The sequence below is a fragment of the Bufo gargarizans genome, chromosome 6, assembly GCF_014858855.1.
Source record: "Bufo gargarizans isolate SCDJY-AF-19 chromosome 6, ASM1485885v1, whole genome shotgun sequence".
In the NCBI taxonomy this organism is placed as follows: Eukaryota; Metazoa; Chordata; class Amphibia; order Anura; family Bufonidae; genus Bufo; species Bufo gargarizans.
The window spans coordinates 324,130,682-324,145,954 of NC_058085.1; the positions used below are offsets into that span (position 1 = coordinate 324,130,682).

General features: G+C 50.4%; 1 protein-coding gene across 1 annotated transcript in view; it reads right to left on the reverse strand.

Annotated features, from left to right (window-relative positions):
- Positions 1-15,273, reverse strand: part of LOC122941471 (DNA replication ATP-dependent helicase/nuclease DNA2-like) — a 126,236-nt gene that overhangs the window by 72,347 nt on the left and 38,616 nt on the right. Inside the window, exon 6 of the mRNA XM_044298768.1 lies at positions 11,698-11,749. Within this exon, the coding sequence (XP_044154703.1) occupies positions 11,698-11,749 (52 nt within the window). The remainder of the gene's footprint in view (positions 1-11,697; positions 11,750-15,273) is intronic.

Consider the following 15,273-nt stretch of genomic DNA (forward strand, 5'->3'; position numbering starts at 1 on the left):
TCTGGCGTCATTGCTTGTCTTTTGGTTTTTTAGGGCCTAATGCCTGGTCCGCAACTGATCTAGTCTGCTTAACGTCTTCCAACTGCATAGTTGCCCTGACCGCTTTTAGTAATGGTTGCGTATCCTCAGGGGAAAAGAAAGATCTCCCTGAATAATCCTCATCCGAAGAGTCCGATAATCAAATTCAATACTGTCACACTCCGTATCCCTCCCTGGTCTATCTGGGGACCTAGCACGGCCTTTACTGAATGCTTTAAAGGATGCTTTGATAATAGACTTCATGGACTTAGTGAGGGTCTGGGATTGTTCCGCTACCAACTTATCTATACATGTTGAGCATAACGCCTTCTGATAAGATGCAGATAGGGATGTTTTACATTCCGCACATTCCCTGTGCTTTGTCTTGGAAGCCGATTTTTTAGGTGGCTTAGGGATCTAAAGGGAGACAATCATATGAAACACCACATTAGAAATAAAAAGGAACGCTCTCACCCATTGAAGCTTCTTCCTTTTTTCCCCACCCTCAGACCAATACCGGACTTGGAGGCCTCAAGGGTTCCTGGGGTTCAGCGCGTCCTTCTGTAGGCTCCGACATGCTGCAAACTGGGATCGCTACGCAGCACATCCACTTTTGTGCCCCAGCTGGCTGCCTGAACCTGCCGCCGTGACTTGTATTTAAAAAAACGCGCTCCGGCCTCTACTTCCGGGTCCTGCCTGAAGCTCCGCCTCCCCGCCGACGTCATCCACAGGAGACGGCCCCGCGCATGCGCATAAGCGCATGAACGCCATCTTGGGACCGGGGAGACGAGGAACAGCATGGGGAGCCGCCTGAACACGGCCACAGCGGCTCCCCGCAGGGCCGGAGAGAGGGCAGGCGCAGGCACACTTATGGGGAGCGGCTTCCGGCACGGCCACAGAACTACCGCTCCCCAGGGATAGGCCTTCCCACGGCATACAGCCACAGACCTTCCCCAGCTTCACCGGTGTCTTGGAGGTACGTCTTCAGCATCAGCTGTGTGCTTCTCAGGATCTCCCATCCGGAGGACAGGAAACCTGAACTGGTGTTGGGTGGAGGTGTGTCCTTTTTATCTTCTCAGGTTTCCTGTCATGATGGGAGGTCCTGAGTCGCACTGGGTGCCGTCATGGGTGAGGGGAAATAATGTTGAATAGTAGCCCCTGCCTCTTTCTGGAGGTGGAACTGGGGAGATTACATTCATCTGATGAAGTTTCTTGACTCCCTGCCAAAGGTTGGTTTGGAACAGTGTCAGTGAAAATTTGTTTGGGGGTTTTGAAGACCACTCTATTTGATAGCCTGAGCCGACTACTTTGGAGATCCAGGGATTTTGGGAAATAGATTCCCATGTCCAGGGCTCCAGATGGCGACCAAAATGGTCGCCAATGCGACTTAGAATTTACAAATGGCGACAAGACTTTTTAGTCTTGTCGCCATTTGCGACTAGACCCTCCGCGGCAGCTCTGCAGTAGAACAGCGACGGGCACAGGAAATGATAGTTCTCTGCCCCGCCGCCGCCGATGTTCTTCTCAGTCTGAGTCAGCTCGGTCACAGCACACAACAGCAGAGACACTGGCAGCAGGGAGGGGAGGGGCTCGGGAGGAGTGTAATCTGATCCTAGAGTGGAAGCTGCTTCTGCCAGCCCCTCCCCTCCCCGCCCACCAACCAATCAGAGCTGAGGCAAGGCAAGGCAAGCACTAGCAGCTCTGAGTCACTGACAAGTACAGGGAGAAAGAATCGAATGAGTCACAGGTGAAAAGAACTAAAGATCCGACTTAGTGACTCATTTAATTCTTTCTTAGACTCCCTGTACAGTGTGCCCCCCCCCCCAACACCCCAGTATAAGAAACATTGGTGGCACAGTGTGCCCCCCCCCCCCCCCAACACCCCAGTATAAGAAACATTGGTGGCACAGTGTGCCCCCCCAACACCCCAGTATAAGAAACATTGGTGGCTCAGTGGGAAGTGCCAATGAGGGTTAAAAAATAATTTTAAAAAATTAACTCACCTCCTCCAGTTGATCGCGTAGCTCCCGGTCTCCTGTTCTTTCTTCAGGACCTGTGGTGATGCTCATCACATGGTCCATTACCATGGTGATGAATCGTGATGTATCATGTGATGAGCACAGTGATGTCACCACAGGACCTTTGAAAGGTCCCGAAGAAAGAACAGAACAGGAGACGATCAATTGGAGGAGGTGTTAATTTATTTTATTTTTTTTAACCCTCATTGGCACTGCCCACTGCGCCACCAATGTTCATTATATTGAGGGGGGGGGGGCGCACTGCGCCACCAATGTTTGTTATATTGAGGGGGGCACACTGCGCCACCAATGTTTATTATACTGGGGTGTGGGGGGGGGGCGCACTGCGCCACCAATGTTTGTTATATTGACCTTCTACTATGCATTCTGTATTAAGAATGCTATTATTTTCCCTTAGAACCATGTTATAAGGGAAAATAATACAGAGAATAGACTTTCATCCTAGCAACCATGAGTGAAAATCGCACCGCATCCGCACTTGCTTGCGGATGCTTGCAATTTTCACGCAGCCCCATAGAGCATGCTGCGATTTTCACGCAACGCACAAGTGATGTGTGAAAATCACCCCTCATGTGCACAGCCCTATAGAAGTGAATGGGTCCGGATTTAGTGCGGGTGCATTCCGGTATTTTGAATGCCAGATCCGGCACTAATACATTCCTATGGGAAAAAATTCTGGATCCGGCATTCAGGCAAATCTTCAGGGTTTTTTTCGCCGGAGATAAAACCGTAGCATGCTGCGGTTTTATCTTTTGCCTGAACAGTCAAAATGACTGAACTGAAGACCTCCTGATGCATCCTGAACGGATTACTCTATTCAGAATGCATGGGGATATGCCTGATCAGTTCTTTTCCGATATTCAGCCCCTAGGACTGAACTCCGTGCCAGAAAAGAAAAACACTAGTGTGAAAGTACCCTAAAATATTAAGTTTAAATCCCCCCTTTCCCAATTTTACATATAAAATATATAAACAATAAATAAATAAACATATTACATAGCGCTGTCCAAACTATTAAATTATTAAAAAATATCTCCTATGTGGTGAGCATTCGCCATTTTTTAGTCAACTTGTCACCCCAAAAAATAGGATAGGACTGTTCTATTTTGGGCTGAATGTTTCATAAAATGCGAAATGCACGCAGCTTTTTTTGGTGTTTTTTTTTTGCGCGGTCTTGAGTATCACAATACTTTTTTATGGTGACGAAAGCGAATCAAAATTTTGGTATCAAAACAACCCTATGCCGATCTGATCGGCGTAGCGTTGTGAGGATACCAAAATTTTGATTCGGTTTCGATTTGGCGACAAAAAATTTTCAGTTCAGGAGCCAATGGCTACTAGGTATTTTTTTTAGCCTGGAGCACTGCATGTCCCCAGGAATTCTGAGGAGTCTTCCCCCCCACTCCGGCGTCATTGCTTATCGGAGGATTTTTGGTGGGAGGAGGATTGGCCTCTTCCCCCTTTTGGATAACTCCAGCGCCCCGATTTCCCTTTCCCCCTGTAGCTTTTCTCTTGATTCGAGGAGGAGCGAAAAGGAAACCGGCGCCTGAAGGGACGATCTTCCGGAAACCCCTTTTTTTTGTCCGCGGCCTTCTCTAGAATTTTATCTAGGACCGGGCCAAACACATATTCTCCAGAAAAGGGTATAGAGCAGAGTTTCAATTTAGAAGTCTTGTCCCCAGACCAGCACTTCATCCAAAGGGCTCGTCTGGCCAAATTGGAAAGTGCTGCATCTCTGGCGGAGAATCAGACCGACTCGGCCGAGGCATCCGCCAGAAAGGCCGTGGCAGATTTTAAAAGAGGGAGAGAATTGAGGATCTCTTCTCTAGATGTTTTATCCTTTATATGGGCTTCTAATTCTCCCAACCAAAGATACATGGATCTGGCGACTGAGGTAGCCGCAATATTGGTTTTAATATTAAACATGGTAGCTTCCCAAGACTTCCTGAGAAGGCTGTCAGCTTTACGATCCATAGAATCCTTGAGTTGGGAGGCATCCTCAAAAGGAAGGGATGTTTTTTTGTTCACTTTAGCAACTTGAACATTAATTTTGGGGATCTCATTGAAAATTTTGGACTCCTCAGAATCAAATAATCTATTTTTAAACGAAGCTGAGACTCCCAATCGTCTTTCCGGGTCTGCCCATTCATCAAGGACCATATTCTTAATTCTTCTCATTTATTGGAAACACACGAGTTTTTTTTAACTCTCAAACCCCCAAACATTTCCTCTTGTACGGAATGGGTTCGTTGTACCTCCTCAACTCCCATGGTAGACCTGACCGCCCTTAATAGGTCGGACATATCCTCAGTAGAAAAATATCTACGACCACTATCCACTGAGTCCGAATCAGAGAATCTTTCCCCCCTCTTCCCATGATCTGGCGGAGTGGACACTCTCGTCTGCTATAGCCACCAAGTCAGAAGGGGACGGTGATCTAACCCCCCCCCCCCCCCTCCATTTCCTCACAGCAAGAGAGGGGGATCAAAGGAGACTCCCTGACAAACTAATACCCCCAAAGGGGACTCACGGATGGAGGCAGTGACGGTTCAGGCTCTCTAGGGGACCGCTCTGTCCCAGACATTGTAGCCGGATGCTTCGTACTTTTCCCGGGCGGTAAGGGTTCCGTTGCCGATCCTCTGAAGCATCCAGGACAGGGCCGCTTTCCTAGAGTTCAGGCCTCGTCTTTAAGCCGGGCCCCACGCTGAACGCCGTCCACGTCACTTCGGGGACGCTGGCGCGCAACCCAGCTGAAGCCTCAGTAGGCCAGGAGGGAGTCGACGCCGAGGGAACAGGCCCCAGATTTACCGGGACGAGACAAAACCCCACACCCCCTGCCCAGCGTTAGTACTGGACCGTGGGAGGGCAGGGGGACGCCTGCAAGATGCCGGCGATTTTCCCAAGGTAACTGAACAAAAAATAAGGAGGAATCAACCTTAGCTTCATCTCCCTGCATACAGGGAGACCTTTCTCTGCCCTGTCTTTTGTAGGAACAGGAAACACTGGTGTTGGTGGTGGGAGGGGGGTATTTAACCTTTCTCTGTTCCTGCCCCTACAGAGGTCAGGGGTCAATCTCCTTGTATGCAGTCGTGATGATGCTATGGAAATAACTGTTTGCACACTTAATGTTAATTGGATGAATGTACCCCAGAAAAGAAGCCAGGTGTATCACACCCTTAAAAGAGAATACGCTGACACTCTCTTTTTACAGGAGACTCACTTTCGGCATCAACATGTTCCTAATATGAACAGCAGAAGCTTCCCTGTCTGGTACCATTCTACCTATCCCTCAGCTGCACGAGGTGTCTCTATTGGTATAAGCAAAAATGTACCATTTACCCTAACGGCTAAGATGGAGGACCCTCTTGGAAGGTATTTATTTGTTATGGGGAAAGTCCTTAACAGTACCATCACTATGGCAAATGTATACGCCCCGAATGTTAAACAGGTCCCGTGGTTCATGCAGATGTTAGACACTCTCAGGGAGTTTGTGGAAGGCTTATTGATATTAGGGGGGTGACTTTAATCTTGCTTTAGACCACAACATAGACTCCACCTCAAAAACCCCATCTCTAAGAGACAGATACGTAGACTCCAGTTATCTCTCTCGAACTTGCGAATTTCTGATGTTTGGAGGATTCTCAACCCGGAGGGGAGGGACTACACGTTTTTCTCGCAGGTACATGGCACCTACCAGAGGTTAGACTACATCTTTATGTTTAACAGTTCACTTACCTCTGTTACAAAGGCAGAAATTGGAAATTCCACTGTCTCTGACCATGCTCTGGTCAAAGTTAAATGGAAATTGAAAGACCTACCCCCAAAATTATGGACGTGGCGGCTCAACACCACGCTTCTTGAGGATGAGGTTAATAAGACCCAGATAGAGCAGAAGATCCAAAACTATTTCAATGTAAAATGATAGTCCTCAAACCTCCATGCCCATGATTTGGGAGGCTCAAAAGGCGGTTATTAGAGGTGAACTGATCAGCTTAGGCTCCAGAGTAAAGAAAGAAAGATCCCAACAGTTAAACTCTCTGCTGACGCAGATTTCTACCCTGTAAACCTTACATAAAACTAGAAAGTCAGAAAAAGTGCAATGTACGCTTAAGGCGCTGCTCCATCAGGTTAAAGATCTGTTAAATATTAAAACAGCCAAGATATTGCAATTGCTACGATTTAAGTATTTCTGTCATGCAGATAAGGGATCTAAGGTAATGACTAATCTTTTAAGAGCTCAAAGGAGTAAAACTTTTATACAGGCTATTAAAAATAAGGAGGGGAAAAAACTCAATTCAACTATTCCTCACTATATGACCTTGAACGAGAGAAACAGACAGCAGTGTCTGATCAGAGCCTCTTAAGCGGATACATAGACTCCCTCTTCCTTGAATCCATCACAATCCCCACTTTATCAGAGGAAAATAGATCTGCACTGATGAGGCCCGTTACCACTGAGGAGGTTGATAAAATCCTTGGGTCTATACCAACGGGTAAGAGCCCAGGTCCAGATGGGTATCCCATTTATTACTACAAGAAATTTTAACATATCTTATCCCCGTACTTTGTGAGACTCTGTAATGACCTGCTGCAGGGCTCTACCCTCCCTGCCCAAACACAAGAAGCACATATTACCATCATCCATAAGGAAGGGAAAGATCAGGAGCTGTGCGGTAGCTACAGACCCATATCTCTCCTAAACACAGAATTAAAGTGGTGGGCCAAGCTGCTAAGCCATAGGATTGCCTCCTTGCTTCCTAGCCTGATTGGTGAAGAACAGGTGGGATTTGTATTGGGCAGGGAGGGTAGACACAATGTTAGTAGAGTCGTATGTGCGGTTGCTCATGCTCACTCCCAAAAAATGCCCCTAGTTCTACTGGGGACAGACGCAGAAAAAGCATTCGATAGAGTTAACTGGAAGTTTATGTGGAAAACCTTGGAAGCGTTTGGGTTCCCAGATAGATTTGTACAGGCAATATTTGCGATGTACTCCTCTCCCTCAGTACGTATATTGGTTAACAACACACTGTCGGACTCCTTTGGCATTGGAAATGGTACCAGACAGGGTTGCCCGCTTTCTCCTTCACTTTTCATTTTGGCCATGGAAACGCTGCTGCTTAAATTTAGACAGACCCCTGATATTAGAGGCTTGAGAATAGACAAAACTGAACACAAAAACGAGATTTTTGTATAACTTACCAGTAAAATCTCTCTCGCTCTTTCCTTGGGGGACACAGAAGACCTTGGGTATAGCTCATCTCCATAGGAGGCGTGACACTAAGTGAAAGCTGTTAAGCCCCTCCTCCATCAGCTATACCCTCAGCCTGGAGAGAGAGACTGCCAGTTGCGTGTCCAAGTAGTGAGAAAAGGCAAAGTCCAAAAGTGGAACCAACAAGCCAACTACCCAACGGGTAAAACAAACTCGGAAACCGTGTAGAGAAAAACAAAGAATGGATGGGTGCTGTGTCCCCCAAGGAAAGAGCGAGAAAGAGATTTTACTGGTAAGTTATACAAAAATCTCGTTTTCTCGCCCAATTTCCTTGGGGGACACAGAAGACCTTGGGACGTTCAATAGCAGTCCAAGAGGGGAGGGACCACAGCACCAAGGCAAAGCACCCGAAGGCATCAAGAAACAGTCGCCTGCAGACCAGGCGGCCCAAGGCAGCATACACCGAAGCCCCAGTGCGCACCCTGTAGAACTCGGTAAGGTGTGCAAGGAAGACCAGTGACCGCCTTGCACAAATGCATGGCCGAAGCCTTATGCCTCCGGCCCAGGAGGCACCGACCGCTCTGGTGAAATGAACGGTGACACCAAAAGCACAAGAGTCGGAGATCTCCAAGTAACAACTGCAAACCCAAACAATCTCCAAGCGGTGAAGCGCCCGTTCCCGGAGACGGGAAGGGGATGACCAAAGCCTCGTAGATAAGAAGGCAGATACCACCCTCAGAAGGAAGGGACGGGATGGAGAAACAGCCCTGTCCTGGAAAAGGACAGAAGGCACAGAACACGAAGGGCCACCCATCAGACATGATGGCAACAGAAAACACAACTGTACAGGACAGAAGGAGTAGGGAGAACTTCTACAACGGCACCAAGGGAAAGAGTGGAGCGCCAAGAGCTCAGTGTGTAGTTCCCAGGGCGGTACCAGGGAACGGTACAGAGGAACCAAAGAGCCACTCTGTGGAAGAAGGTCATGACAGGCCCAGGAGGGCCAGAAAACGCTGCAAGGGGAAGGACAGCGCCGACACTTGACACTTCAAGTAACAGAGTCCCAGTCCCAGGGTCAGGCCGGACTAGAGAAAGACAGAACCAAGGGAGAGAAAAGCAGAGTGGGGGAATGCCCCGCTTACCACAAAACCCAGGCAAGAACCCCAAGTCCGACAACCGAACCTGGACGAAGCACAGTCGGGAGCGAACACTAGCGCGCTCGCAGGAATCGCCTGGCAAGCGGGAGAAAACCCAACGTGATCAGGCGCAGACCAGTAACACGGCCCAAGGGTCAGAAAAAAAAACTGTCTCGTCGGCCCCCGAACAACATAGTCCCGTATCCAACCGGAGTGGGGGAGCAGAAGGACAGACGGAAGAAACCGGAAGGGTCCGCCCAGCAGCCGACAGATGCCAGGACAAGACAGGCCAAAGTCCAAGTCGACATAGCCACCACAGGAAGGAGTTCTACAGTCCTGGTGAGGGAGATCCAAGGACAATAGTGACCGAAGGGTAGTCCTCCCAAGTTAGCGAAAAGGTAAGTCCAGCAGGACCATATGCCCAGAATGGAAAGGCAATCTGCACCCAGCGGGAGGACAGACCGCAATAGGCCCGGCAAACAGGCACACAGCTAGTACTGCCAGCGAAAACGAGGGAGACGGTACGAGACCACAAGTAACACCGGAACCATCCAAGTGAACAACCATGCTCACCCCCGAGGGGGAGGGGGCAATGACGAAACAGCCTCTGAGGCCTGGCCGGTGCAGACGCCACCTCGGAGTGACAAACTCAGAGAGGAAGCCAAAAAACCGGGCCGGCGAGGAAAAGCAGTCGAGACAGAGGCCGGCATAACACCCTCCAAACCGAAAGGAGGAATGGCAAACAGGGAAGCCACAGGACAGTTCAAAAGCCGAATACCTGCTACTCTGTGAGACGACCTGCACATCGCCTCGCAGAAGGCGAATACCCTGAAGAACCCAAAGTGGAGGTCCCTCAGACCTGGATAGACGAGCACCCAAGAGAAGTTGGGTGACCTACCCGAGAGGAGCGGTCTGTTCCTGGTAGCAGATCAGACTGAAGTGCAGAAGGCGCCAAAGACAACACTCTCGACCCCGACGGTTTGCGCGGGGAAGCAATGTCACGGGAGGACGAACGGGTACACATCAAGGGACCCCGAACACTCCCCAGGTGGAAGGGCCAATGAACATGGCTGGTGCAGTCACAACGGGACCACACCAGAGAATGAGTGCCACCCAGCTCGGTGCAGTAGCGAGCTAGCAGAGCCCGTCTACATATATACAAGGTATACAGCGGTGAATACATTGGGCATTCCTTTGTTGTGTGTTGGACAACACCTTAGGCTCATACAGGTGGACAGAATGACCTCTTCAGAAAAGAGTGCAAAGCTAGCGACAAGCAGCCTCACCCCAAGAGAAAAAAGTATGTCGCAGGAGGAAGGGAGGCATACGTACTAGCAAACCGCAGGCAGCGAGAAGGCCAACCCACCCACGGGAGGAGAAGGCAAACACGGCCCAAACAACGCACAGAGCGCACAGCCACAGCATCCCACAGTATCCATGGAAGTGCAAAGTGCAACCCGAAAGGGAGTTATGCACAAGGCTAGTACAGGAGGCATGCTATGGAACGCAAGCAGTCCGCCCAGAAAAGGGGAGAGAAAGGCACCTGGCAAACTCTGCAGACGGCAAGAGTGCAAAGGCCCGCACCAAAAGGACCTAGTGAAGGGGGAAGGGCATGCACAGGATTATCCTAGCATTAAATGATTGTGCAATAATCCACCCAACACCGAATTTTGTGAGAGTGCAACGAGTAGTTCGCCAATGAAAGGGGAACGTCCAGTACAGCATATAGAAGGACAGCCGTGAATCTCATGAGCGCGCAAATTACCGCCCATGGAATGAGAAGTGGTCATGCACAAGGCCAGCACCGTTTCCAAAGGAAGTGCAAGCAGCGCACCCATGTTTAGAGGGCCATGCTCCTGGCCAGCAACGTATTCGGTGAGGGTGCAATGAACCGCACACGGCAGCATCGCATCCCAGGAGAGCGCGAGCACCCCGCCACGGATGGGGCCATGCACATGGCCAGCAACGTACTAGCGCAAGAACAAACACCGTCAGTGAAGGTGCATGTATGTCGCCTGAGGAGAGGAGGCATGCCCACGCCGGCAGCAAAGCCAGCGAGAGTGCGGTACACCGCCCAAGGAAGGGGGGGGCCATGCATATGGCTGGCAGCGGATCCGGTGAGAGTGCAAGCACCCCGCCATGGAAGGGGGTCAAGCACGTGGCCAGCAACCTACCACGAGAGAACAACCCCAGCCAGGAAGAGTATGTATGCCGCCTGAGGAGGTATGCTCAAGGCCGGCAGCGAAACCAATGAGAGTGCAGCCTACCGCTTATGGAAGGGAGTCATGCACAAGGCCGGCAGCGAATCCAGTGAGAGTGCAGCGTTCCGCTTATGGAAGGGGGACGTGCACATGGCCGGCAGTGAATCCAGTGAGTGCAGTGTTCCGCATATGGAAGGGGGACGTGCACATGTTTCATACCCATGGCCGACAGCGAACCCAGTGAGAGTGCAGCGTACCGCCATAGAAGGGGGTTACACACATGGCCGGCAGGAATCCAGTGAGAGTGCCGCGCTCCTCAAGGAGGGGGGTCGTGCACATAGCCAGCACCGTATCCGGTGAGAGTGCAATTATTCTGCCCCAGAAGGGGGTCATGCACCTGTCCGGCATTAAATCCAGTGAGAGTGCAGCGTTCCGCCTATGGAAGGGGGGCGAGCACATGGTCAGCACCGATCTGGTGAATGTAGCACTCCGCCTAAAGAAGGGGGTCATGCACATGGCCAGCCTGTAACTGGAGAGGCGACGTTCTGCCTATAGACGGGGCGCCTACCTTTGGTCAGCGCCGTATCCCGGGAGATGGCAAGTGTCCGCCTAGAAGGGGAACATGTAGCTGGCCAGAACCGCAGCCGAGGAGCGCAACATGCCGCCTACGGAAGGGGGGCATAGCGTGGGGCCAGCACTACTGCATCAGGCTGCAGCGTCCTGCGCAGCCATTCCGTTATTTATTAACTTTATTTATTTTATTATTATATATTTTATTTTTTTTAAAACACAGCCACTCTGAGGCAAAAAAGGGGCCACCATACAGGGGCACAGTCTCGTACAGGCCTACTAGGAAGCCCAGAACATAGAGGGTGTCCTCTAGATGGGAGCCGGCCCCTGGAGATGGCCGGTACCCAACAGGTTAACAAACATCCGGCCTAGGGGGCGGCGCTGCGATCCCCTGGGGGTGGGGGACCTCCAGACGGGAAGAATTTGCGCCGCGTGAAGTTCCCGCCCCCTCCAACCGAGGCTGGAAGTTTGCGGCCTAGTAGGCCGTGAAGCCGGGGCCTAGATTTTTGCGGCGCCCGGCCGACCGGGAGTACCGGCAGTCGGCCGGGACCGGGAGGGAGCCGGCTGACGCATGTACTAACGGCCGCGGGTGCCCACCCCGCGGGCCGGCAGAGACAAACGGCCGAGCAGGCCGAAGCCTGGGTCAAAAGTTTGAGGCACCTGGCCGACCGGAAGCCTCAACGGTCAGCCGGGGCCTGCTGGAGCATCGCACTCAGTACATGCAGGCCGTGAGGGCCTTGCATCCGGCAGCTTCTGGAGCGGGCCCCTGGCCCTAGACACCGGTAAGGAGGGCGGGGGGGACCCTGAAGTCCAGCACTGCACCACCTGCCCTAACGGACCAGGCGCCCGAGGAGGAGGGACAGGGCAGCCAGCGCGGGCCCCCTGTACTGAATCTGCGACCGGTAAGGGGGAGGGCCGGCATAACCCCTGTGTCAGGGGCAGCTAGGAGCGGGTCTCCGGCCCTAAAGCAGAATTCCTCCACAGCAATCCCATGCTCACCCCTGTGCAATGCCCCATGGAGGGGCAGTGTATAGTCGCCCCGCGGTCACCAGTATGGTGGTGGTGTGGGGCTATATGATTATTGGGCAACAGCTGAATATGAGAGACAGCCCTGGAGCCAGAAAAATGGCTGTTCACCAACGACACCTCAGGGGCCAGCCTAGGTCCAGCAGGGACCAGTATGGGGGTCCAGCACGCAGGAGACCAGGGAGGGAATGAGGGGAACGTAGGGCTGGAGAAGCCTCTCTCTTACCACAGCCGTCTTCACCCTCGGTCCGTTCCAGCAGGGTCGCCCCTTCAGCTACTGGCACCGTAGTGGTAGGACGCTGGAAGAGGGACTTGGCGTGCGGACGACCCTTGCGCTGGCGGGATGCAGGGGAGCTGGGCTGCCCTGGTCCACCTTGCCTTCTGTGGGGGAGGCAGCAGTGCGGGTGACCGGCACTGGCGCAGCTCAACCCCGGGAGAAGCAGAGAGGTCTAGTGCGTCTCTGTTGTCCCTGATGATCTGAAGAAAAAGACAAAAGCAAAAATCAAAACTAAAAACCAAACAGGAGAAAAACAGCCCTGCAGAGCAGGGAGTGTCTTGCCTCCTTGGACACTAAGCAAAAAACTGGCAGCCTCTCTCTCCAGGCTGAGGGTATAGCTGTGGAGGAGGGGCTTAACAGTTCTCACTTAGTGTCACGCCTCCTATGGAGATGAGCTATACCCAAGGTCTTCTGTGTCCCCCAAGGAAATTGGGCGAGAAATGGCAGCGTTTGCCGATGATTTGTTGATGTTCATCTCGAACCCAGAAGAAGCTATGCCACATATGAATATTTTTGAGGCATTTGGGAAGACGTCTGATTTCAAGAATAACTTTGACAAGTCAGAAGCTTTAGGGATTTCTATCTCTCCTCCCCAGATGAGAAGAATTAGAGATATGACTCCCTTTAAATGGCCTACCATGGCCATTAAAAGAGAGTCTGTCACCTCCATATGGCCATATACAGTGCTTACATGGCTCTGTAGCACACCTATACAGGATTGTAATGGTACCTTTGTCTTTAGACTTGCACCAGCAGGAAAAACGAAGTTTAATTAATATGCAAATGAGCACTCGCAAGTGCCCAGGCTGCTCTGCCTTCTTTTCCCTTTACTCCTCCCCAGTCTCTGCCTTTGCCCACCCTCCAAGTCTCTTGCCTCATCGATAGGTCCAGACTTTGAGGGCTTGCAAAGGCAGAGGCTGGGGAGGAGTAAAGAAATGAAGGCAGAGCAGCCTGGGCACCTACACACTGAACGCCGCCCCTGGGCACTTGCGAGTGCTCATTTGCATACGAATTAAACTTTGTCTTTAGACTTGCACCAGCAGGAAAAACTAAGACAAAGGTACCATTACAATCCTGTATAGGTGTGCTACAGAGCCATGTAAGCACTGTATATAGCCATATGGAGGTCACAGACTCCCTTTAAGTATTTAGGGATCATGATACCTGCCAACCTGAACCTACTATACCAACTCAATTATGCCCCCTTACTAGCTAGAATACAAACTACCTTAGCAGGATTTTCAAAGAAGATGCTCTCTTGGCTAGGTAGAAAAAATGCATTGGTCACATTCATCCTTCCCCAGTTGTATTTATTTAGACGTCTCCCGATCTCAATTCCTGGTGCATTTCAAACTAAATTGAATTCAGTCTTTGGTAAGTTATTATGGGATGGAAAAAAGGCAAGACTTCCCTATTCACTCCTTACTAGGAAAAGGAAACAGGGGGGCATCTCTCTACCAGACACTAACCTGTACCTACAGGCTATACACTTAGAGAGATGGTTAACCTTGACGCAACCTGAACCAGTCCCTATTCATGTTGACATGGAAAAATCCCTACTGGGGGGGGGGGGGGGGGGGGGGGGCATAGGGAATTCTTGCTTTAGTATAAATCACCATTACCGAGTAAACAGGATTTGCCATTTGACCCAATCAGAAGTACGATCTATAGATGCCAAAACTCAGATGAGCTCAACATGGGGAAGGATAAATGGTCACCCCTGATGCCCCTCCATATTCTTCCACAGATACTGGCCAAACGCCCTTTAGAAGTCACAAAAATTTGGTCATCTGTGGCTCACCTTCGATTAGGGGACCCGAGTCGTTCCAAGGCTAATAGAGGTTTTTACAATGATATCACAGGCAGTAGTGACATACCAGGCAATATCCTGCAAATCTGGGACTTTGAGAAATCATGTGCCAGATTTAAGAGATCCAACCACCTACCTCTGCCAGACCCTACATGGTTAGAGAACTATACAATGCTCACCACTCTGCCAGCTAAATGCCTATCCATGATATACAGACAGGTGTCCAGTTATAGGAGTTCTCAGGACCCCAACTACCTAAATAACTGGGAACGAGAGTTGAATATAAAATTAGATGATAGTAGCAGAGCATGTATTTTGGCCAACTCCCATGGGTTCTCCACCTGTATCAGAGTCCAAGAAAATTCCTATAAAATACTATCGAGGTGGTATACTCCAGAATTCCTTCACCGAATAAACCTATCCCCCTGAGACAAAGTGTTGGAGATGCTCATCATGTGTTGGTAACATCTCTCACATTTGGTGGTCTTGCCCCAAAATGAGAGAGTTCTGGTCAGGAATTGAGGATATAATTAATAATGTATGCCCTGAGAAGGTAAAGCTTACTGCCTCATTAATACTGCTTTGGTTACCGGAAGAGGGTTTTAAACCAAATAAATCGAATTTAGCCACTCATATGATTACTGCAGCTAAACTATTAATCCCGCTAAGGTGGAAAGATGACAGTCCTCCGTCGCTACCAATGTGGTATGAAAATATGACGCATTTAGGTCGTATGGAAGAAATGATTGGTTGGGAGAACAAAGCTAGAAAGAATTTCCTTCAAGTATGGCAACCATGGTTAGCACATATCAAAAGGAAAATGGAGTTGGATGCACAGGTTTAAGTCAAGTGGTGAATTAGGGGTACCCAAGTGACTATGTTTTACTAGGGATCACTACCTCAGATTAGAGTAAGCTCTTAGTCGACATTCCCCCACCCCCTCTAAAGTCTAATCATTATTTCTTGCTCTTATAAGGCCTGGTTATT